Source organism: Eptatretus burgeri, chromosome 17 (assembly GCF_056783735.1).
Source record: "Eptatretus burgeri isolate ZD-2024b chromosome 17, Ebu_testis_v1, whole genome shotgun sequence".
NCBI lineage: Eukaryota > Metazoa > Chordata > Myxini > Myxiniformes > Myxinidae > Eptatretus > Eptatretus burgeri.
In genome coordinates this window covers 24,917,750-24,944,742 of record NC_140977.1, presented here as the reverse complement: position 1 = coordinate 24,944,742, position 26,993 = coordinate 24,917,750, and the positions used below count along the sequence as shown (strand labels likewise).

At 40.5% G+C, this 26,993-nt stretch overlaps 1 protein-coding gene across 5 annotated transcripts in view; it reads right to left on the bottom strand.

The window, feature by feature from the left end:
- Positions 1-11,207, bottom strand: part of LOC147009580 (uncharacterized) — a 38,560-nt gene extending 27,353 nt beyond the window's left edge. For 2 of the 5 annotated variants that reach the window (XR_015052894.1, XR_015052895.1), the window contains exon 1: positions 4,403-11,202. Coding sequence is in view for 3 of the 5 variants with exons in the window: in XM_085862217.1 (XP_085718343.1) it covers positions 4,416-4,550; positions 7,173-9,503 (2,466 nt within the window). In the remaining 2 variants the exon portion in view is untranslated. Of the gene's footprint in view, positions 1-4,402 lie in introns of all 5 variants that reach the window. The other 3 variants (XM_085862217.1, XM_085862216.1, XM_085862215.1) reach the window with 3 other exon arrangements.
- Positions 11,208-26,993: the final 15,786 nt, after the last annotated feature.

The window sequence follows — 26,993 nt, the reverse complement described above, 5'->3', positions numbered from 1 at the left end:
GCTTGGTACCTGTAGCAGGTCACAGATCGAACCTGACCTGACAGCCGACCTGATCGAACCTGACCTGACCTGACCTGATCGAACCTGACCTGCACCCCTCCAAATGGGTTTCGAGCCTTCTTTCCACACCAACAACAGAACGACCTCCATTTGGTAAATTTAACTACCCCACTAACATTACACTGACTCCAGGGTCACTTGGGTGGGTTTCACTCCTCCCCCCACTCATTCATTCGCACCATGCATTCCACATTCACTCTATTCACTCTTGGGCCCGCTGACCCATACTCATTGATTCTTTCACTTTTTTTTTTCCAATTCACTCACATCATTCCATTCCGCTAACTAAATCCCCTAACTCACTCGTGCTCCCTTGTCGTCCCTTATTCGAATGCACGTTCCATTTACTCTACGTAGCTAAGCTACGTCCCCACTATAAGAGATCCACGTGGCGAGTTACCGAGTATTCACACCCTCGACGGCACTCATACGAGTCGAGCCGTTAGCGTGCCCGACCCATGCGCAACCCGAGCGGATGGTTTCCGAAGTCCCGTCGGTCCAAATGTACATTTACAGTGGCAACAGCCTTTATAATTCACAAACGCGTGCCATGCTAAGCCAATGAAAGAAACACAGCAACGAGCTGATACATTAAAGAAATGTATTTATTTATAATGGGGGAAAGGTGGGAGCATGCAAGAAGCAGAGTTATCCGACTATAGAGATGCAAGTATGTACAGCAAAGAGCACTTAAACAATTCCTACTTACAGACGGGCCCACCGACACGCACATACACACACACACACAGACACACACACACACACACACACACACACACACACACACACACACACACACACGGACGGACCTGCCCACCTCGTGTGGTTCGGCTGACACGGGCGAACCAGGCCAGCGTCGCGATGCGATGATAGAATCCAGAGTCCCTTCAGCACTTGTCCCAGCAACCAAAACTCTCCTCTGTATCCCACACTGTCGAGAAGGCAGGAGGTTTCTCTGCCACTTCTCTAAGTCTTTGAGTTGAACGTCAAAGCAAGGGCTGATAACTCCACACTCGTTCAACCTTCTTGTCAGATTGACCACAACCTTGCCTGCTCGATGGTCAACAACTATCTCAAAAGCTCTCTAGTTCACCGACAGAGAGACGATGCGCAACCGACTTGCGGTTCTTCTGGAGGAAGGATCTCTCTGTTCGATCGCGCCGCAACCTTATTCACCCTTCTCAAGGGGGGGGGGCTCCACCCTCCCCGCTCTCCCTCACTGGACGGTGTTGGCGCGCAGAATCGCTCGTCGTCCTGTCATTGGCCAAAACGAGCAAGTCCGTCGATTGGCCGGGGGCATGGTAACGTCACGCGGACCGCCTTTCTCACCGTCGCGGGGTCTAATTGGCTGAGCGGCGGCCACCTCACTCATAGCATGCTGATTGGGCGAGGGTCGCCTCGAGGCTCCTCCTTGAACTCCGCCCACTATGGCGTCGGCCAGAGCGAGGTGAAGGTGAGGGTGATGCTGGTGTTGTATTTGTAGATGTAGTAGCCGTAGTTGTTGTGAGTGATGTAAAATCCTAACTATCAAAATAACTCGCAGCGCATGTACATTTATTCACCATTAAACGAGGAACGGGGACCCTAACTAAAAAACACATACTTACCGATATAACTGTTCTTATAGGACCTGTATGTTGAGTGCAGAAAGCTTCCAGATTCGGAACAATATATATATATATATAAATATATATATATATATATATATATATATATATATATATATATATATATATATATATATATATATATATATATATATATACATACATTGTTGTAGATTTCCGCCCGCCGGCGTGCGAACGACCGTGTTTAGCCAATAGCAGCCGCTTCGCCCACCGAACGGACAATCCAGTCGCGGCTTTCCGGATCAACGCCAGAAACCAGCCACGGGTGTGTTTTAACCACACCACAACCTTGTCCGCACTCTACAGGGTCCGATTGCCAAATCTTCGATTTACCAAATTATTTGTGCGGGTAGGTTACCGAGAGATTGTAACTCAACGGGACCGCTTGGAAACGAGCCGCTTAAGCAGCACGCTTCCTTTTGGGATAACCGAGCGGGGTATTATCGCGCAGTCCCGTTGGACCCGATCACTTTACCGGCTATTTAAAAACCAACTATATTTGAGTGCAAGATGGGGCAGTTCAATGAGGGAATGGACGCAATGAACAGGTTTACATTCACACAAGGACATTTATTATCATAAAGCACGTATGCAATTAAACAAGACAAAACACGTATGCAATTATACAAGCAACAAAAGCACGAGAAAAGAACTACAACCGTCTACTTATTATGTACAGTCACTTGCACTGAACAGCAGTTCCTACTTATTAGACGGGCCCACGGACACACGTACGCACACGCACACACCCAAGAAATGGTGGCAAAGGCGTTTAATAATGAGCTCCAGCTCAGAGGATAGGTGAGTTGAAACCCAGCGTCTATCTCGAACCTCTCCACCTCGTGTGATCTTCAAGTTGTTCGGACCCGGGCTCCAGCGAGAGCGAGCTGGACCCAATCGCTGCGAGCTGCGATCCTTCCCGAGCTCCCGCGAATCCTCCCGCGCTTCTCAACACGTGCTGGTGAGACGAGGTGCCGATCCTTTCCATCCTAACAGCTTGTGTATGATTTATTTGGATTTGGAGTAACAGTATCTATCTTTTCAAGGACACTTTCAAAATCAGCATATATCACAAACAGATGTTTGATAGTTTTGTAAAAATCTTTGAATGATATGTTTGAACCTGCTTTTGGTAAATTGATTACGGTTGATTTATGATTACTACAATATGATATTTTGAATGTTGATTTAATCATTCTATTGTGTGAAAGGAGTTGAGACATCTCTTACAAGGATACGTTTTACATTTTCTCTTATATAGTTGTGATTTTCTTGATCTTGAGAAATTTTTGATGAAAGCATAATGTGATTTTTCCTTTGAAGTAAAGTCGAGAAGGTCAATGTGTGTTTTATCATTTTTATAGTTGTTTGAAATTTTTAATATCTGAACTTTGTTTGTATCCGTTAATCCATATACATTAACAGATAGATTATTCATTTTTTCAAATTTAGGAATATCTCTCAATGACATTGGAAACTTTAAATCTTTAACATTTACTGTATTCTCGTATTTCTTATAATGTTCAACCCTTTCAGGATTCCATTATGGAGGATGTAAGTGAGCAAGAACAGACCATAGAAAACGTTTATTATCTTTGTTTTGAATATTAACAACCGCTTTCTTAAGTTTTACCTCTTTTGGTAAATCAATATAAGAAGAAGCTTGAAGAGGATCTGATTTTAAGATGTGTATATCTAAAAAGATTATTTTTGTAACAGTAAATCCACTACCTACTACAGTGTTATCAACATCTTGTTCTTATCTCTGGAGTTCATCGTAAACATCACATCTTACAAAATATTGAAATAATGAGATAAAGTGAGGGTTTGTCCTCATATAGGGAGTAGTTTCATCGTCTTGTCTTACCATTTTCTATTTTACTCCCATATGAAACTTAAAAGTTTTCATTTCACTTGATGCGTGTTTTAATTATAGTTTCAATACTTTGTTTCACCATATCAACAGCTTGAACATCATATCAACTTCCATGATTGAAGATGGTCCAGGGTCTTGAAAACGAAACAATCTTATTTTTATATGTCCTTTAAATGCCCCATCAGTGTTTTCAATGGAGAATTTAGCTTCCCTTTCTTCATTGTTCTTGTGTTTGCGTGATTGAAGGTGTTTATTATTTAAAAAAAAACATTTAAGAATATCATTATCACATCCATCACAATGTTTTGTTTCTTGGTCAAGTGGAGATATTTGTCTGAAAAGATTGAATGTGTGTTTGTTGGTTTGAAGGTGTTTTTTATAATATTTATATTCGTGATTACAAACATTGCAGTGCATTGTATTCACCATATTTATAGAATAAAACTTTGCTTAAAATAAAATGTTCTTGATGAAAAATTAGTTTAATTTATAGGTGAATCTGTGCTTAAAACCATTTTATCCTCCAACTTTTTTCACTTAATAAATACAATGTATCAAAACACAAAAGACGTTTCAATCAATCTTCTCATTTGTAAAAGATACTGAGAAATATGTCGAGCATGTAAAATTGAACAAAGATAAATAATAACAACTATTGGATAAAAACAATTATGGTAAATAATATGAGTTCTTCAATTTCCTTCAGTGGAAGGGCTTTTAGTATATCTGGAAGAACATCAATGAAAGTATCTCTAACAAAAGTTTCTCCTCTCCTTCTGGTAATATATTCAAAACTAGAAAAAGCAATGAAACAAGAAAAAGTATCAAAAAAAACAACCTTATGGATCAGGTCAGGTATGGGAGCATGTGCCAGAACAGCGCGTCGTGACATCCACTTTCCGCCGGTACTCCAGGGGCCTCCGTCTGGCCATCCCCCAGGCAGATGCCAGGCCCATCCCCATCTCCTTGAGATGATGGTCAACCTGCTGCAACCACGCAGGTGAAATGGATGAAGCTTATGGATGAAGCTTTAGAAAGAAAAGATAAGACTATCAGTAATATGCAAGGAGAAATTTGTATTTTTTTCAACAATTCTTAAGATGTAAATCCTGATGAAATAAAGGATGTTAATATATCAGGTGAAATGACATTTCGTTCAATAGCAGTTAAGGATCATTTTAAAATTACCTTCAATATAAAAAATGGAGTAGTTGAATCTGTTAATGAAAAAAAGTATATAGATATCGATGGTCATGTTTTTTTCTACGAATTAAATATGAGTCATTATTCAACTGAAGGTTTTGAAGATGATGAGAGTGATGACAGTTATGATACCGAGAGTTTGTGGTCAAATGACAGTTATGATACTGAGAGTTTGTGTTCAAACGATAGTTATGAAAGTAGTTTTATACATGATTGTGAAAGTACCGAAGATGATACCGAAGATGAATTTTAGTTTAAGTAAAGTTTTACTTTATAAATATGTTAGATTTTGAGCCTCTTGAATTCCCTGATTCTCCATATGACAAATTTGAGAATTGCCCTGCATGTGATAGAGTGGGATTAAACACAGAGTCAAAAGCCTATAAACAATGTATATTCTGTGATTATTATCTAATTAATGATAATAAAAAGGAAAATAATTCTTTTAGATTTACACCAAAAATGAATTACTTTACAAGATTGATTAGAGAAATGAATGTAAAGTATGAGGGTGATAACACACCTTTCCTTATAATGGAAGAAACTGAACATATAAGAGATATGTTCAAAGGATTGTTGTTTTATATTATTCACGATTGTCATTTTCAGGGAAATATCAACACAAAATATTGTATGAATAAAATAATGGATTATCTTGAAATTAAACCCAAACTTAGGATAAAATTTTGAGTTTCGAAAAAAGCCAATAATAAATGAAATAACCTGTTTTCCAAATATATAAATGAATGATTTTTTACCCATTTGGGAAAATAAGATAAAATATACCAACCATAAAAATCTTCCAAATTCATTAAGATGTCTCATAGTTGGTTCAAGCGGATGTGGAAAAACCTGCTTACTTTTAAAGACGCTCCTTACTCCCAACTTTTTAGATTATGATAATTTAATAATTTTCACAAAGTCGAGTTTTCCACCTGAGTATCAACTACTCTCACAAGGTTTTAATACTGGTCTTCAAAAAGAAGATATAATCGGTTTATTTCAACTTCAAAACAAACTAAATGATTACAACATTGAAGATATAATACAACTATTTTGTGATAAACAGAGACATAAAAAGAAATCAAAACCGATAACTTGTATTCTTAGTGATAATACGGATGATATACCTTCTCCCCAAGATTTGAATAAATCAAAAAAGAACCTCATTATCTTTGATGATTGGGTTAATGAGAGAAACCAAATGGTAATGGACAGCTACTACACAAGGAGACATTCTTCTTGTAATTGTATTTATCTTGGTCAATCATACTTTCAACTTCCTCGTCATTCCATCAGAAACAATGCTAATACTTTTATTTTATTCAAGGTAAATTCAATAGATATAAACAATTTTTGGAAAGATAATTGTTCTACATTATATAGTAAAAAGGAATTTGGGGATTATATGAAGCACACGACTGAAAAATATAAATATATTGTTGTGAAACAAGATGAGATATGAAGGGATATATTTTCATATATAAATGACAATTATTATTATAAATCACACACACACAAGCATTTAAAGGCCATTTTCCCCGCTAAAGCAGGGGTTAGCCTTGCGGGCCCCATGACAATCTTCTCCACTTTACCCTGTTTTGTGCATCTCCCCTTCTTAATCCCCTTGCCCACATTTCCTCTTCCACCACATTTAGCCAAGTTTTTCTCGGTCTTCCCCATCCTCTACTTCCGACTACACTCATTTCCAACACTCCTCTCACCCAGTCACTTTCATCCTTCCTCAACACATGACCCAACCATCTCAACCTGTTTCTCTTCACAACCTCCATCACAGACTCTATTCCCATCATCTTCCGCAAGTCATCATTTGTCTTCCTCTCTCTCAACGATACTCCACACATCCACCGAACCATTCGCATTTCCACCCTTTCCAGCCTTTGTTGCTGCTCCATGTTCAGTACCCATGTCTCACTCCCATAAATCATCGTACTCCTCACACATGAAGCATACACCTTTCCCTTCAGCTTCAACGACACTCCCCTCTTTGTCAGCACGCCACTCAGTTCCCGAAACTTCTTCCATGCACATCTCACTCTAGCAACCGTCGAAGAGTCTGATCCACCTTCTCCATTCAGCATGTCTCCGAGATAGCAAAATGTTTTCACCCCTTCCAGCTTCACACCATCTCCAAGATCCAACTCAACAATTCCTTCATCTGCTGCTCCCTCGATGCACACCTTACACTTGAATGTAGCTGCCACACTGGTTAATGACCCTCTCACCCCACTACATTTTCGATGAACCCATTCAGCACACATTGTACACTGAATGGAGTTCACTCCGACACCCTTCCTACACACAGCACACGGCCACTTCCCAGTCCTTTCCACCACACCACATGCTTTACCACTTGCCATCACCTTCGTCTTTCCGATATTCACCTTCAAACCTTTTGCCTCCATACATTCCTTCCACTTGTTCATCTTCTCCTTCAGTCCATCCATACTCTCTGCAATCAACACCAGATCATCTGCATACAGCAGCTCCCACGGTAAACCCTCCTTTACCCTCCGAGCCAGCACCTCCATCACAACTACAAATAGAAGTGGACTTAGTACCGATCCCTGGTGCACTCCTACCCTCACCTCAAACTCACCACTGTTCCCATCCTTCGTCATTACAGCTGTGCGTGCTCTCTCGTACATGGCCATCACTACTCTGATCAACCATTCCTCCACTCCTAACTTCCTCAATGCCCATGCCATTACTTCATGTGGGACCCTATCAAATGCTTTCTCCAGATCAACAAACCCAAAAAACAACTTCTTCCTCTTCTCCATGTACTTCTCCTGCAACTGCCTTACAATAAAAATTGCAGCTGTCGTTCCTCTTCCTGGCATAAATCCAAACTGCATTTCGTCAATCTTTACCTTCTTCCTTATCCTCTTCTCCAACACCCTTTCCAATACCTTCATTCCATGCTCCAATAACTTTATTGCTCTATAGGAGCCACAGTCCAGAGGGTCACCTTTCCCCTTGTACAGAGGGACGAGGGTACTCAGTTCCCAATCCACTGGAATGCGGCCTTCTTTCACCACCAGATTACAGATCTCTGTCATTCTCTTCACACCCCAACTTCCTGCTGCCTTCAACATATCTCCCACAACTCTTGTCGGCCCTCCTGCTTTTCTACTCTTCATTGCTCTTATGGCTTCCTCAACTTCCTTCTCAGTTATCTTCTCTGCTGGTCCTAAAACTGGGTTACTCTCGATGTTTCTATCCCATTCATTTTCTACATTCAACAGCCTTTCCATATATCTCTTCCATCTTCCTTTAATTCCATCTGAATCCACAACAATTTGTCCCACTTCATCCTTCAAGCAACTCACCCCCGTCACATCAAATCTCTCTCTCGCTATCTGCTTTGCAATCCTGAATACCGCTCTCTTACCCTCCTCCGAATCCAAGCGTTCTCCAAACATTTTCCTATGGGCCTCCTGCGCCTTTGCAACCTCTTTCTTTGCAGCCTTCTTGGCTTCCTTATAACTTTCATGTGCAGCCTCTTCTTCCACTGTACCCTTTGCTTTTTGCCATTCCTTGAACTTCTTCCTCTTCTCTTCAATCGTCTTTCCAACTTCATCATCCCACCACCATGTTTCCGAGTGCCTCGGTGGTCCTTTTGTCCATCCACATACCTCACCAATGGCTCCCAATAGACTAGCTTTCATTGACATCCAACCACTTTCAAGCTCAACCACATCATCTTCAACCATACTCAGCCTCTCTCTTAATGCTTCCTTCACTGTCGCCTCTTTCAACCTCCACACCTTCATCCTCGGTTGGTACTTCACCCGCCGAATTCTCCGCGCACCTTTCACCCTTATATCGCAGACAACCAGGTGGTGCTGCGAAACAGTCTCCTCCCCTGGGATCACCTTTGTGTCTGTGTTTCCCCTATCTCGCTGACGCACCATCAGGTAGTCAATGGTTGTCGTCAACCCACCTGACGTGTATGTAATAAGCTTATTATTCGCTTTCTGGAATTGAGTATTACAGAGCAACAAATCAGCTCCATCAGCAAACTCCAAGATCCTTTCACCTTCTCCATTTCTCACACCATATCCATAACCCCCATGGACTCCCTCAAAACCGTCTGGACTCCTTCCCACATGTCCATTCAAGTCTCCTCCAACCACAACAACTTCCTCATCTTTCACATTTTCCATCAACTTCTCCATCGCACACCATAACATGTTCTTCTCTTCATCGCTTCGGCCGACCTGTGGGGCATATCCCAAGATGACGTTCACCGAGAGATTTCCGATCACAATTCTCACCATCATCAACCTTTCACTCACTCCAGTCACACTCACTACACTGTCTACAAACTCCTCAGAAAACATTACACCAACACCATGCACGCCTTCCGGGCACCCTTGCCACATAAACTTGTACTTCTGCCCCTGCCTTCCCTTCACCATTCTCACACCACTTCCCTTCCACCGTGTCTCCTGCACACAACATATGTCCACTCTTCTTCTGACCAATGTTTCAACCACTTCTCCAGATCTCCCTGTCATTGTCCCTACATTCCATGTACCAAACCTCAGAAACCGATCTCCACGTGGGGCATCAGACGATTGGTCATCATAAATGGAAAAATTTCCTCCCTTGCTTCGATCGGGTTCCCCACCTTGAGTTTTAACGAGAGGGGGTGAGGACCCCCACGGGGTACTTCGGGCTGTACCCTGCCCATCAGTTGTACTCATCATGGTTTCCTTTTGAGGCGATGTTTTTATGGCCGGATGCCCTTCCTGACGCCAACCCTTTTAGTCGCCTTTTACGACACGCAGGGATACGGTGTACCTATTCTGACCGGGGTACACACCGGGAAATTATTATTATTATAAATCTTGTGGGTAAATCTGCTTCTGGAAAAAACTTTCATAAATCAAGGTTCTTGTATAGTATAAATGAGAATAATGTAAATTTACTTTAAAAACACCCCATGATACGCATTGTATCAACAACAACGAGAGCAATAAGAACTGGAGAAGTAGAAGGTGAAGATTATCACTATATTTCAGGAGAGGAACATATGCGATTGAGGAATGAAAATCAAATATTTGAGGAGGTTTCTCTTGGTACAACAAAATATTCACATTGTAAGAGTGAGTTAAAGAAACTAAAATCTGGTGGTCTTGGGATATTAGAAACTAATCAAGAAGGAATGAGACAAATTATTAAACATCTGAGTGGGGTTAATATTTTATCATTTGGTTTTGATGTTGATGAAGAAACTCAACGCAGACGTATGAAAAGCAGAGATGCAAGTATTAGTGAAGAAGAAATTACAACTCGTATTAATGTTAATAAAGAATTTGATGAAATATTTAAAAAAAGGATTTATTTGAACACATCTACTTGGATGATGAAGAAAAGGAAAATTTCCCTGTTGATCTTTAAAATTCATTAAATGGTATTTTCCAATAAATAAATGGATGCGAAAGAAAGAGCAAGAAGATTTATGGAACATCAAGAGTTGGTTTCAAAAGTTGTAAAACAACAGGAAGACATAAAGAAGAAACACAGACAGAAACTGATGGGTGAAGAAGCATTTGAAAGAAAAGAAAAAAAAAATTTAAACCACTTTTAAAAACTTCCCAAGAAAAAATTGTCTGTTTCCACAGTTCCCACAATAGAATATACTCCAAAAAACTTCAAATGTTAAAAGATTTCAGTCAAATAACGGAGGAAGAATGAGAGCATATAGGAGAATTAGAATATGATGATGAAGGATTATTTCAACAACTGGAAGAGATTAATCAACCCCCTGATTATATTGTGAATGCTGTTCAAAACAATGAATATTCAGCGGATTCAAAAACCAAAGCAGGACTCATTCCAACAGAACAACCAGATGGAAGACAAGGTTCAACTGTGAGGGATGAATCAAAGTATTTTGATCAACCATTGGATATGAAAAATAAGGATGATAGAGTATATATTGATCTGCTGGACTCTCTTAATTATAGGGTTAGTCTATCTGGTAAAAGTAAGAAGAATGAGAAGGAGAAACACATTATTCAGGCATTAAGTATCCTTGGTTCAGGTGTTAGTTTTCTTCCAAATGACCCATCACAATTTGTTAATAGACTTATTGTTGTTAGGTAGTAAGAAGGCTGGAAATAACAATTGTTTTAATGAAGCATCAACCATTTTAGACCAGTTGATGAACATGCAAATAATTAATAAATCTCAATACAAAGACATTTTATCTCACATTAAATAAGATGAGAAGCACAATCCTGAGTTTTAATTTCACAACAAGTGACCACACATCTTCATTCCCATACCCACTACAACTTGACACAACAAAAGAATATGAGGTGTCTTTATTGTCCATGGAAACTTATAATACCTTATTTAATATAACCGAGCAAAATAACAAGTTTAGTTATAATCCGGGAAGTCGATACAAAACGAGAACAGTTTCACCCGGAGCATATGAGATTTCTCAAATATCTTCCGAAATTGTTCGTCTTATGAAAGAACAGGGTGATGAACCAAAAATATTGTTATAGAAATTCAAGAACATACTTCAAAATCAACGATTAAACTTAAAAATAACTACAAGGTTGATTTCACAATTGATAATTCATTTAGAGAGTTATTAGGTTTCTCGTCAAAAAAGATTGAAACTAATGGGACGTTTTACAGTGATAATGTCATTCAAATATCCTCAGGAATAAATTCAGTAATAATTCACTGTGATTTGATTGATGGTGCTTATAATGATGGAATAAGAACAAATACAATATTTTCATTCAGTGCATACTCAACCCCAATTGGTTATAAATTCGATATGGAACCGAAAAATCTGGTTTATCTACCCGTCAGGAAAAACCATATACAGAGTAAATTTTAGGATAACCGACCAAGATAATCACATGATTTCTTTTAATGGAGAAATTATATCCATCAGAATTCACCTACGCGAAGTTTTCCAATAAATAAGTACAATGGTTATTGTGAGGAAACACGAGTTGGGAAAATATAAAATAATTACAGGGGATAGGATGTTCCTTTCCCCATACTACAAGCAGGGGTTTCCTTATTTTTTGGAGTAGGAAGCTACCATTAAAGAGTAGCAGGTTACCATCACCGCGAGCGAAGCGAGCGCAGCTGTATGGCCGGGGTCCAGGGCCCGCCGAGGGCCCTGGAAGCCGAAGGATCCGAGATGGCTGGAGATGCATTCTTGCATGATTTCTGACATGAAATAGTTCTCATATTATCATTCTGTTGGGGTGTAAAACTCCACAAAAACAGGTGGTTTTTCTTCACTTCAAACAGGTGGTTAGGCTTCACTTCAGTGAATAAACGGCGATTTTCAGTGCAAATAATAACATGTACAAAAGTTGTTTTAAGCTTATAGGCTAATTACTTTATAAATTAAAAAGGCACAATGGGTGACCGTGTATTTTGGAGCCGCATCATTTGACAAAAGCTCAAAATGGACGAGGTGAAACACGTGTTTTCCGAAACAACAACAACGTCGCACTCGCGAGAGTGCAAGTTTAGACCAGTTACTGATGGCCAGAAGCTTACCTCCCATGTCTTTGGACTTCTTCGAAAATCCAAAGTCAAACAGGGATTTTCGTTTCGATGCCATCATTTTGGCACCGAAACTGCGAGGCCTACAAAGTTTATTTTCTTGAGGTCATTGCTGTATGGTATCAGGGTATCAGGCCAACAGTCCAAAACGAGGCTAAAGCAGAGAACTCTCGATTGCAGGAGGCGTGTTTTAGCTGCTTGTGTTATTTTTAGGTCAGTGTTGTGCTAGACCTGGCGAGAGTACTAACAATAAAAGTAAGCCCGCTTTCATCTAAATACTAATGTGTTTTCGTCTCGGATTTCAAAACAGGGGGTGCAGAGATTTCATGGTGACCAAAAAAAAAAATCGAAAAATCGGCGCTGAAGTAGGTAGCGACCTTTGACATTTTTTTTCTCTGAGTAGACGGCTGCGGGTAGCCGGTAACCGGCTTCTAAGGAAACCCCTGTACAAGGGTGAAGGTATGTATCTTGGTAGAGGATACTATAAACCTAAGAGACAAAGGGGTATCGGACATCAATTTAGAGGAGATGGGATAATTGATACTCTAATGGGTATAGGTTCAACTATTCTTAAACATAAAGACATAATTGGTTCAACTGCTTCTGCTGTGGAAAATGTATCGGGTGCTATAAAGAGTATAAAAGATGCTGAAAAGGAATCTCATAAATTACAAGCAATGAAAGAAATTTAGAAAGGCAAAACTCGGTTGCTCCCCAAGAACGACAGAAAATAATTCAAATACTTGGGTCAGGGTTCCAAAGGTTTTAACATCTTTTTTCCTAATTTCCTAAATAAATAGAAGTATGGAAGCAATTGATAGTATCTATGCTTTGGATGATACCATTGTCATCTCAAACTCCACTAAAAAAGAAGATTACTTCAAGGTAAATGCAATAACTGGAACAGACTGGAATGCAAATGGAACAAAACGTTTTTAAATAAATAATCAACAAACTTATTTGAATCTATCCAAAAGTTTCTTGTTGTGTAAATTTACATTCATTAAAGCTGGGAATAACACAAACGCTACACTCGTAAATGATTTCTTCTGGAAAATGTTTGATAGTGTTCCTTTGTACATTGGAACACAAGAAGTTGAAGCGGTTGATTATGTCTCTGCTGTATCTGAAATGATGAAATTTACACTGTATTCATTCGGTGATAGAATGGGAAAGGTGGCTGTCGAAGGTTTTATTCCTGATATGTCAACGGGAACAAACACAAACCCTGGATATAGTCAAAGGAAAGGAATGTATAATGATAGAAAACAGGTAATAGTTTTACTGTGGCAGTTCCTTTTAAAGGTATATTTGGATTTTGTGATCATGATAAAGTTGTGTATGGTCTTAAAATTAGATTTCAACTACAAAGGAATGATAATGAAAATAGATTACTTTTTGGTGTTGGAAGTGCTTTTGATGATCAGAATAAATTTGTAATTGATGAAATGAGTTAGTATATTAGTGAATATACTCCTAATCTTAAAACAGAAGAGATGTTGAATAGAAGACTGAACTCTAAGAAACCACTCAATGTATCATACTTTAAAAGAAGATGTCAATACGTTAAACTGAACCAAACCACTCACACGTGGAATTTGGGTATTCTGCAAGGAAATCCACGATATCTGTGGATCATTTTTTAAAAACCAGATGGTGATACTGCTACAGATAATAATAATGCATTGAGTGATAATGCTAAGGTGAAACAACTTCGTGTTTCTCTCGATGGAACATTTCATCCACGAGATAGATTGGAAATTAATTGAGAAAAAAATGATTATGCTGAAGCATCCAAGTCTTGCCAAAAGGTGTGTGAAAGTAATGGAAAAAAGAACCTATTTTGGATACGACAGCATTTATAAGTTTGTATACAAACTTTGCATTTGACCTGAGTGCTCAAAAGGAAACTATAAAGTCAAATTGAGTGGATACTTCCCTATACATTGAAAGAGGAAAGAGTGAAGAAGTTGATACATATTGTTTACTTTTGGAAGAAACAGAATTACAGATTAATACAGATAATGGTGTTATGATTAGTCTCACATAATTTTTTGTAAAATAAATGACTGGTAAAGTACCAACTGGGGTATACGTTAATCAAATCAATCTTCATAAACTATCATCTTTTGTTCAAAATCAAAAGCCTTGTACGATTAACGTTAATACAATTCAGAGAAAAGGAGCAGTAAGAATTGATGTTTTGCTCACAAGAGAACAGGTGAAAATCTTGAACAATACTGGCTCACTTAAAATTAAAATGTCAAAACCAATGTTGAAAAAATATTCAATAAGAGATGAGTGGAGGAATTCTCCCATTTCGAATTCCTTTATTTGCTGGTTTAAGTGTGGCTGGAGCATTGACGGGTGGTATTTCAGCACGGTGAAAGCTTCCAACGAAAGGAAGGCTCAACTCCTGGCTCAAAAAAGAAATGGAAAGACAGAACAAAGAATTGGACAACCAAATTAATGGAAGTGGTGTAATTGTAGATTTTGCTGAAAAACTTGAAAGTCTGCCTGTAAAAGTGAGATTGTTAGTTGGAGATATGCTTTCTTCTATTGCACAAGCAAGTGTAAAATTAACTAAAAGGGGTAATGGATTATATCTTTCTAATAAATTAATGAGCATTGATGAGTGTTTTCAAGAATTTGGAAAGAATACAACATCAAATTTACAACTTGTCAAATATTGTAAGAAATAAAAAATTCATAATGTGGTTATTTGTATGAGAGATGAATTAAAAAACATGTCTAAACATACAAAGAATATTATTATGAACTTAGAAGATAATAATGGGAATGGTTCTCATTGGGTTTGTATTTTTAATAGTCAAGACAAATATTATTTTGATAGTTTTGGTCTTCCACCACCTGTTGAAGTCATAAAATTCTTAAAGAATGGTGTTTATCAAACATTTCAACTCCAAGAATTAAATTCCAAGTGTTGTGGTCAATTATGTCTATATGTGTAATTTCAACACAACAAAAAATTAATTTTTTAATGCCATTATTTTTAATCTAATATAAATGACATGTTTGTAAAGATGGTTCTATCTTTGGTGTATCCCAAGAACTGGATATTGATTTATCAAATTATTACACAAAGGCACAGGCTGAACGACAGAAATATAGTATAACAAAAAATATTAATATGAAAAATGCTTATGAATTAATAAATTAGCCAAGCCTGACGAACACGAATGACTTGGTGAGATTAAGTGATTTATCACAATATATATATATCCTTAAATAAAACAGCCGTGTAGTCCAAAGATATAGAAGTGTTGATTTTATCTCCAGGTCATACAGAATTCACAGTTCCAATTAAAATAAAATTTTATGAAGAAGGGTGTATCATTTGTATGAGAATAGAACAATGGGGGTATGCTATGAATGATTTAGGGTATAATTGGTCATTTAAAATTAACCTCGAAGACTTGGAACAATTAAATCAGTCTCGTAAGGAAGAATATTATCCACTTGGTGCTGAGAATGAGCTTTGTGGAAGCACGATTAGTAAACAACAAATAAAAGAATTTAACAAGGGTAAATTTATAATGGTTTTGCCCAAGTTTATATCACGAAAACAGAAAAAACAGGATTTTTTTATAAGTAAGGAAATACAAAATGATTTAACTCTGGGAAGATGGTGGGGGGGGGGGGGTTTCGTGTCATAATATTAATCTGTCATATATTTCTAATACATAAATGACAGCAAGAAGGCTTCAAGAAAATTATCATTTCTGTGTCCAAGCATACCTTCAAGAAAAGGGTATTCGGTATTTTAATGAATATGCTCTCCAACATAAGAATGAGGTATTTTCAATAAAAAATTGGTTTTATACTGATGTTAATGAACCAACAACTTTGGATTTAATTAAAATGTTAAATAATGAAAAAATTATAGAGTTAAGAAAACGCAAGGCTCTTATCGAAATTCAGAAGAAATTTTATTGGTTTCCTGTTGTAAAAAAAATTATTTTGGATACAGGAATAACAAGAAATCCTGATGAATATATGTATGATATTCCATGGGGTGTAAGTGATTCAAGGATAGTAAGGGACGAGGAAGGAGTTGAAGAAACTGAGACAAAGGAGGAAAAGGAGGAGAGAGAGAAGGAGGAAAAAGAGAAGAGACAGGAGGAAAGGAAGAGAGAGAAGGAGGAAAGAGAGAAGAGAGAGAATGAAGAAAGAGAGAGAAGGAGGAGAGGGAGAGAAGAGAGAGGAGAAGGAGATAGAGGAAAGGGATAGAATAAATAAATATGAAAATATGGAAACCAGTGAGATTTTAAAAAAGATTGGGGGTATTACAGAAAATAAATGAATCTCAACGCACCGAGGAGGAAAACAAAGAATTGACAAGACTATTAACATCGTTTTCAGGGAGAAGATATAAACGAGAAAGTGGAGATAAAGATTATATTATTGATGATGTTGGTGTGATTGACTTTAATTAAAGTTTTTTCGTTTTTTTTTTTTCTTAAATAAATGGAGGAGAGCGTGAAGACATTTCTAAGGATTCTTTATGTTTTAAAAATTAAGATTCAAATGTGCATGTTGGAAACTAAAAAGGTTTTCGCACTCTGTAGGAATTTTTCTTATAAATAAATGAGTTATTGTGTCAAATGTAAAAAGAAAACTAATACTAAAAACTCTCATATTTTAAAAGTAAAAATAATAGGGTTATACAAAAAGGTACATGTTCGTTGTGTGGTTCAACAAAGAGTCAATTTATCTCCAAACACAAACATGGAGGAGATATACAAAAGTTTTTATCAGGAAGTCAATTTACAACTACTGGAATACCAGGGGAATTACATCTACCAGGGTATTCTTTCTATGGTCCAGGAACAAACTTGGATAAAAGATTAGATGAGGCAGACAATCCTAAACCACGGAATAAACCCATCAATAGGGTTGATGAAGTGTGCATGATGCACGATATTGTTGATTATGGGAATACCACAACGTTGGAAGAAAAGCATAACTCTGACAGAGAAATGTTGTATAATTTGTCGCTGATACAAAATCTAACCTTGAGAGAAAAAGTTGATAGGTTCATTGTGAAGAAGATGATCAGTACTAAATTGAAACTTGGGCTTGGAAATTCAAAAAACTTATAGGCTCTAATGATGTCATTAAGACTGAAGAACAATTAGCTGATGAATTACATAAACCAATATTCACAAAGTTTCATAGAAGGGAGGTTTATTCTAAGGAAGTTGATTATATCTGGTCCGCTGATTTGATTGAACTCAATAATGATAAGGGGTACAAGTATGCTTTAACCGTTATCGATTTGAGGAGTAGATATGTGTGGGTTGTCCCTTTAAAAAACAAAACAGGTAATACTCTTAATGTTAGCTTTTCAACAGATATTTAATAAAAGTCACATCCACAGATGTGATCAACGAAACCCTTATTGGAGATAACCTGTGAGAAAAAACACATACAATAATTATTGGTCATACAGTGATTTAATTCTGTTTAAAACAATATATAATAAATTGGGTTGAGAATCTCACCTGTCATGTGGTGAAAACGAATGATCCGTAAGGTTCTCATCAGAATCTGTATAATCCATTCTGTGAATGAAACATGCTGGGCACACAAGTTGGTTTATATGAAGCGTGAGTCATGACGTCATGAGATTACCCAACAATGGTATTTCCAGGGCGTATTCCAGATGAGAAATGACTTGAGGCAGCATGACTCATTTCGCAGCATGACTGTACGCTGAAAAAAACACTTCTGCATTTAAAGCCCCTGTCGCACCTTGACGATTTAGCCAGCATATGGCAACGTATCAAAATTTATCCAAAACGCTGGCGGATGCTGAACTATTGATTTTTTTTTTCAGTTTTGGGCGTATAATAGTGTATTCATAATGAGTTGGACGTATGCATAACGTATTAGTAACATACACAGAACGTTTCGATAACTTATAATAACTTATACCAACGAATGCTTAGCGTGTTGTCGGCATTCACAACTTATGCCCAACGATAGTCTAACTTATGCATAGCGCGGCAGCGTATCGCCGACAATCACGTGGCGCAGCATATTAAAAGGCTGTCGCTCGATGATTCAAATCATAACCGCACTAGACATCGAAGTGTTGTCAACATCACCGTCATGCCGAAGAAAAGTTCGAAGAATGCTGCCAAGAAGTCTCCTGGCCGTGGCCGTGGACGCGGACGCAAGGAGGATCCATCATCACCCACACCTTCCCCATCACGCTCACCCTCTGACTGAGAGGATGCTGGTTCCAACGCCTCTCGGGCATCGTCGATGGCATTGATAGCTACGTCCGTCGCCTCCCGATCCATGGTCTCACCCCAGTTCCTTCTCCTCCGTTCACCTCTTCTTCTCCTGGCTCTATTGACACGCAACTGGTACAGTGTCAAATCGATGAGGTCATGTTGATGTTGGAGGACAGGTAGGTATTGTCGTCTCAGCCTTGCCGGATCCTCCATCTCTCGGATGACATGGACATCTGCTCACCATGGAGTCTGGAACACTGACGGGTTCCTCCTGTGAATCCAATTTTTATATACCAATTCCCCTAAACACTGCCAATACACCATTATACGGTAGCTGTAAGTTAGAAACACGTTCAGTAAGTTCTGTGGGCGTCCGGAAGACGTCAAATATGTCTACATACGTCAATATGCGTTGGGGACACGTTACACATAGGTTCAAAGCACGTTACTCATAGGTTAAAAATAATTTTCGGGTACGCTAGACATTACCTCGACGTATTTCGACTTATGAGTAATTTACAAGTAACGTGTGTTGACGTGTGTCAACGATTGCATAACCTGCCGACAACTCATGGCCAGGGTATGTGGAACGTGTGAGTCATACGCTGGCATACGTCGAAAAATTTTGAGCATGCTTAAAATTTGTCGACGAGCTCGGCGTACTACGACGTATGCCAGCGTGCTTCAGCGTGCTCTTAACGTATACAAAACTTACCCATAACGTATTCGATGTGTGCCAGCGTATTCGCCAAATTTTTCATACGTCGGCATACGCTGGCTAAAATGTCAAGGTGTGACAGCGGCTAAAAGAAACCGAATGGAGAAAAGCTTTTTATTTTGTGCTTGAAGAGAAAAAATAAATATGCTCACTCGATGGTGATCAAAAAATGGTGATCTCTCTCTCTTTATGGCTCTCTGATTAAGTAAATATACTCTACTCTTTGAATGGAGGGAAAATATAAAAGGAAATCGGTAAATCTCAGTTTAACATGTACTCAATGGGGTAGAGATCGGTCTCTTCTTTTGACCTGATGGACCGAGAGTCAGAGGGGATCAGGGGTGAGGGGGCGGGGGTTGGGTTTTTATTTATTTATATTTTTGGGGTTTTTGGGGTCTTGAGACAGTCTCAAATTAACATGAGCTTGTATGGGAGGGGGAGAAAATTATTCTCCTGTTTAAGGTTTTTTAAGGGGTTGTCAGAAAGGTTAACCTATACATTTGTATGGGAGGGGGAGGAATGAGACTCCTGTTTAGGGGTTTTTGGGATTTAATTCAGAGAGTTTACACCTTTTCCCCATTCATTTGCATGGATACCTGAGAAGCCCCATTTATCCTCTACTTATATATATTGTTGTTGATTTCCACCCGCCGGCGTGCGGACAGCCGCTTTTAGCCGAATCGCGGCTGTACGCCCACCGGACGAGCAATCCAGTCGCAGCCTTCCGGATCAAACGCCGGAATCCCGCTACGGGGGTGTTTTTAATGCACACCACAGCCTTGTCAGTACTCGACCCGCACGCTACAGGGTCCGATCGCCGAACTGTCGATTTACCTAATTATTCGTGAGGGAAGGCTACCGAGAGGTTGTACCTCAACGGGAGCTGCTTGGAAACGAGCCACGTATACAGCTCGCTCCGTTCTGCAGATACCGAGCGGTATATTTATCGCGCAGCCCTGTTGGACCCGATCACTTTATCGGCTATTAAAAAGCCAGCTATTATTCCGAACTTAATAATGGCAGTTCAATTAAGGAAAGGGACGCAACGACCAGGTACATTGAGACAGGCACATTTATTTCCACACACGACACAAGCAATGAAGAAACATACAAGCAGTATGCAAGGAATGAATGGGGGGATGGGACAGCACACTAGCCGAAAGACCTGCAGCCGTATCTATTTGTTATTCACATGCACTTATACGGGTTTACTTATAGACGGCGCCACAAACACACACAGAAACACCCAGAAAGAAATAAAAAGGAAAAACATGAGCGTGTGGTGAGCTCCCCGAGCTCGTGTCCTCCACGATCCGGCTTCGCACACGATCCAAGGTGGCTCCGTCACGACCACCGACCCAGCCAGAACGCCTTCGGTCCGGAGCGCCACCTCGCTCACGATCTCTCGATCCGCCTCAGCAAAGAAAAGCCTTCTCGCGCTCTCGTTCCGCCTCAGCTCACAAAGCTCCCTCTCCTTCTCACGATTCTCCTCAGCACAAGCCCCCCACGCTCACGTTCCGCCTCCTTATCAACAAGCCCCGCCCCCTTTTCACCTCCCGCCCCTCCTTCCAGCACGCGCGGGAAACTTCTCGAAGGAAGCGTTTTCCCGCCAAATCGGGGGCGCTCCCGCACCGCTGTATTTCTTTTTCCACTCGTAGGGTGGAATCTCTCGTGTTGGCTGCGGAGACGCCATTTGTTCGGGGGAGGGGGGGGGAGGGTCGTCTGCCTGCTTTCCCTCGACGAACCAGGCTTTTGGTAACCATTGCTGAGGTGGAAATGTGGTGGTGTGGTTGTGAAGGTTGTGGTTAACGTGGCGTGGATGGCGCTTTGTGGTGGTAGTAATGGTGGTGTGGCTGAGGTGGCGTGGTTGTTATGGTTGGTGGTTGAGGTGATCGTGGTTGTTGTGGTGATCGTGGTTGTTGTGGTTGGTGGCGCTTTGTGGCGGTAGTAATGGCGGTTGGTCCAAAATAAAGGTAGTAAAAGAAAAACGGCTAACTCAAAGATCACAGCCCGGTTACATGAATAATTCCCTTAGACATCGGTGGGGAAATATATCTGAACACAGACTTGTCGACATAACTGATCTAAGGACCTATATGGTGCTCTGTGAATTTGCACAACCGTAACACTATATATACATATATACATATACATACACCACCGGTCAAAAGTCTTCAAGCACCCCCATTTTTCCAGTTTTTACTGAAATTTAAGCAGTTCAAGGCCAGTGAATAACCGGAAATGGTACAAGGCTAAGCGGTAAACTGCCAGAGGTTTAAGAAAAAGTTTAGGTGAGCAAAAACTGAAAAATAATGTAAATTTCAGAGTTGTTAACAAAGTCCCTTTTCAGGGAACAAGTAATGAGTTGGCAACTGCAGTTGTTCTGCAGCAATTGAAGTAAATTAAGCCTTGAAAGTTGATGCAAACAATTCTTCCAGGTGTCCCAACTTTTGTTGATTAGTTACAAACCCTCTGTTTGTAAAAAAAAAAAAAAGCAGTATTGGAACAGACTGTGTTGATCCACCCTCTGAAGCATTATTTGGACAATATTGCACTGAATGAAGTAGTATCTTGCAATCATAATGGCAAGGGAAGACAGACAGACCATTATAACCCTTAAAAGTGTAGGTCTTTCGTTTGGAGAAATTGCAATGGAACCAAGCTGTCAGTGAGTACAGTTTCCAACACCATCAAAAGGCACTTGGAAACTGGAGGAAACTCTGACAGGAAGAACACAATCGCCACAGGAAGAACACAATGGCCAAAGCCACAACACAATCAGAAAGCCACAGATTTATCCCCTCTCGTGTTCAGTTGTCTTACCCTTCCTCCCGCCCTTGGTTTACTGAAGCTTGTGGCGAGGCAGTTGTCCTGAAACAACTTGCCTTTGCCTCATGGAAAGCAAACCCAACTGAGGGCAATCTCAGTTCTTTCCACAAAGCTCGGAACAAGTGTGTATCTACCCTCAGGAGAGCCAGAAAACAACATCTTTCTCATCTCAAGTCTGAACTGTCAAACCTCTCTCCCTCCTCAAAATCCTGGTGGCGTTTAATCAAATCTGTTTCTGGTGTATGTTCCCCCTCCATCCCCTCCCTTACCTCAAATGGCCGCACTGCTGATTCCACACGTGATAAAGCTGAATGTCTAAACTCGGTGTTTGCAGCTAAATCTTGTGTCCCAAACCCATCACTATCTCTACCCACTTTACCCAGTCGCACCCAACTGTCCCTGGACTCTGTATCCTTTTCTCCTGACAAGGTGGAGAGCTTGCTTTCAAACCTCGAGTCAGATTCTGCAACCGGTCCAGACGGCATCAGCCCACGTGTCCTCAAAGCCTGCTCTTCTGCTCTTGCTCACCCTCTCTCTGTTCTATTCACCCTCTCATTTTCCCAAGGTCATCTGCCATCTGCTTGGAAATCTGCTAACATCACTGCCCTGCATAAAAAGGTGCAAAAACAGATCCCTGTAACTACAGACCAATCAGCCTTCTCCCAATCATCAGCAAGGTTATGGAATCCATCATCGCTTCAGACATGAAATCCTTCCTCTTCTCCAATGGCTTGATTTCCAATCATCAATTTGGTTTCAGACCAGGTCACTCTACCCTGGATATGCTGCTACTGCTCTCCCATCAATGGATGGAGGTCCTCAATGCCAGACAGGAAATCCGAGCCGTATCCCTGGACATATCACGTGCTTTTGACACAGTCTGGCACCCTGCCCTACTCACCAAACTCTCTTCCCATGGTATTCAAGGCCATCTCCACTCATGGCTCGCAGACTTCCTCTCCTGTCGCAGTCAACGTGTGGCCCTAAATGGAGTTCTTTCATCCCCTCTTCCTGTGCAGGCTGGAGTTCCTCAAGGTAGCGTTCTGGGCCCTGTTCTTTTTCTGGTTTTCATCAATGATCTCTCGGACTCTCTGGAAAATCCTCTATTTCTCTTTGCCGACGACTCCACCCTCTGCCGTACCATCTGTCATCCCTCAGACCGGCAAGCAGCAGCTTCTTCGCTCACTGCAGATCTGGATAAAATCACAAACTGGTCCAACACGTGGAACATGTCTTTCAATCCACACAAATCTCACACTCTCACTATGTCTCTTCGAAAGGACCGTTTAGAAAACCCCCCCATCCACTTTCTCAACAATCCTCTGGAAGAAGTCTTTTCTTTCAAGCTTCCGGGTCTCACTATCTGCCATGACCTTTCCTGGGAAAGTCACATTTCCAACCTTGCCTCAAAAGCCAGTCGCCGACTGGGAATCCTCCGTCGTGCAAAGTCCTTCCTCGGCCCTCTTGAGCTCCTGACTACTTACAAAGCTTTTATCCGTAGCCTGATGGAGTACTGCTCTCCCCTCTGGGCTGGTGCTCCTGCCTCCCACCTTTCTCGGCTTCACGCTGTCGAAACCAGGGCTTTTAAGATCATTGGCATCTCCCGCAATGAAGCTGAGTCTTTGGGCCTCTCACTCAATCACCGCAGGTTGGTCGGTGGTCTTTCTGTCTTCTACCGACTCCTCTCCAGCCTTGCCCCCCCTGCTCTCTCTGCGATTTGTCCCAACCACATTTCCACAGGGCGCTCAAGGTCCGCCAACAACCCCCTTCTGGTAAAACTGCCAAAATCACGAATCACTGCTCATCTTCACTCTTTCATTCCTCTTTTTTCCCGCCTTTGGAATAAACTTCCTCACTCTATTCTTTCCCATTCTTCCCTCCAGGCTTTCAAAACAGCTGTTCACCACCACCTCTTATCTTCCCCCATCCAAATCCTCGATCTTTTCTACCCCCGATAATCCACCCAAGCCCACTTCCTTCAATTCTCCTGCTTTCCTTCCTGAAAGTCCCTGTAATGTCCATCTTCTCTTCGCCATGTTCCCCGTCCCATCCCCATCCCTCTCCCTTCCACAGTTCACCTAATGTGTCTGTTCCCCACTGTTTTGTCCCTTCCACTCCCGCCCCTCTTGTCTCATGCCTCCTTGCTGTGAGTTGTGTGTTAGCTCTCATACGAGCCTCGACCAAGGTATACAAAAAAAAAAAAAAAAAAAAAAAAAAAAAAGACAAGTTTGAGTCAACAGCTTGCATGATCGGCGGCTCACAGGACAGCAGCTTCAAGCACAGCTTAACACTGGTTGAAGTAAGGAAGTCTCAGTTTCAACTGCGAAGAGAAGACTTCGAGCTGCAGGTTTGACAGGTCGAGTTGCAGTAAGAGAGCCATTGCTAAGATGGCAAAATAAGAAAAAGAGGCTTGGCTGGGCCATGAAGCACCCCCAGTGGACGACTGAAAACTGGAAGAAGGTCGAATGGACCGATGAATCAAAATTTGAAATCTTCGGTTCATCATGCAGAGTGTTTGTATGCTGTCGAGTAGTTGAAAGGATGGTTCCTCAGTGTGTGACACCAAATGTCAAACATGGTGGAGGAAGCGTGATGATCTGGGGCTCTTTTGCTGGATCCAGAGTCGGCGACTTACACAGAGTGACTGGCACCCTGAACCAAAAGGGCGACCACAGCATTTTACAGCGCTATGCTATGCCGAGTTGCCTAGTCTAGTTGCTATCCCTCTGGTCTATGCCTAGTTGGTCAAGGGTTCATCCTACAGCAAGATAACGAACCTAAACATACCTCCAGTCTATGTCAGAACTACCTCAGAAGAAAAGAACAAGACGGTGGGCTTCAAATCATGGAATGGCCAGCACAGTCTCCAGACTTAAACCCCATCGAGCTGGTTTGGGATGAACTGGACAGAAGGGTGAAAGCAAAGCAACCTACAAGTGCAACACATTTGTGCGAACTTCTGCAACAGTGTTGGGAAGAACTTTCCGAACAATATTTGATTTCCATTGCAGAAAGAATGCCACGAGTATGTTTGGCTGTTATATCTGCAAAAGGTGGCTTCTTTGATGAGTCAAAAATTTGGATTAAATTTTGTTCAACAAAACGAGTCCATGATTTCGTCTTTTTTATTACCCCTCAGCCTGAATTGGCTAAGGGGTATTGTCGTCATAGGCGTTGTCCGGCGGGCGTCCGGGCGTCCCTCTGGGCGTCTGTCAACTTTTGGTTTCCGTCAATTTTGAGGAGAACACCTTGTCCGATTAAATCCATTTTTGCAGTGTGTGTTGGGGCTGGGAAGAGGAAGGTTCCTTTCGATAACCAGTGCGATGCGATATCCAATATGGTGGCTAGGGCAGCCATCTTGAATTTGGTTTCTGGATAATAACTTGAGAACGGCTTGACAGATTGATTTTATTTTCATGAGGGTATAATGGGGGTGGTTAGAGAAAGGTTCCTTTTGATATACAGCACAATCCGATATCCAATATGGCGGCTAGGGCAGCCATCTTGAATTTTGTTTCTGGACAATAACTTGAGAACGGCTTCACACATTGATTTTATTCTGGCGAGGTATAATGGGGTTGAGTAGGGGAAGGTTCCTTTCCAAAATGGGCATGCTGCGATTTTCACTGTGGCCGCCATGGCAGCCATCTTGAAATTGGTTTCCGTCAATTTCGAGGAGAACTCCTCGTCCGATTAAATCCATTTTTGCTGGGTGTGTTGGGGTTGAGTAGAGGAAGGTTCCTTTCGAAAATGGGCATGCTGCGATTTTCAATATGGCCACCATCTTGAAATTGGTTTGCGTCAAGGGGCTGAGGGGTTACGCCCGCTTTGCGGAGCTATTTTCTGCAATTGTTTATTTGTTCTGTGCTTTAATTTCAGAGTACATTGAAACATCAAACTGCTGAAATTTCAGTAAAAACTGAAAAAAATGGGGGTGTTCTAAAACTTTTGACAGGTCATGTGTATATATATATATATATATATATATATATATATATATATATATATATATATATATATATATATATATATATATATATATATTTTTTTAAACACCACCTGAGGCCATCTTCAAGGTCAAAAGGTCATATTTCAAGGTCAAATTACTGAATATTGGTATTTTTTGCCCGTTTTTGTGTCTAACTCATTGAGGAAAACTTTTGTAAAGTCTATGACAAAACATGACATTGTGCACCTACTGCACCTACTTGCTGATTTCTATCATCGCTAACTAATGTATGTTTTGTTTGTTTCTCTTTCAGAAACTGTCCAGCTGGTGATGTCACAGGATCTTTGTGTTGTTTCCTGCTTTGGTGACAATATGCCATGTCGTTGCAGCTGCTTTGGTTGTCGAGGAAACTATGATGGGATGCCTTATGTAAAGGTCATATCCTTCCCAAAAGATCCTGAGGAGAGGGAGAGATGGATATTGGCAATGCCAAATGAGAAAGAAAGCTTGAGGTGCTTAAAGGAGATATATATTGGTGAGACACATTTCAATTGTGATTGGGTGTCAGTTAGGGGTGGCAAACGACCAAAATCTATGTTCTTTCTAAAAAAAATCACTAAAAAAAGTGATTTCTTTGATATGTGACAATTGCAATACCAACCGCAGTGTTTATTCAAAACTTGGAGGAACAGGAAGTTGCCAAGTGCTGTCAATTCAAGAGCAATCTATGTTCTTAGTGTACGACTATGTGCACATCTTCAAAAATGTTTGCAACAACTGGATTACTGTTGATAGCAAGACACTCTCATTTGTCGTAGATGGTAATGAGTACAAAGCTTACTGGAGTGATATTCAGGTTTATGAGATCGACCGGGCTACTCCTATTCGC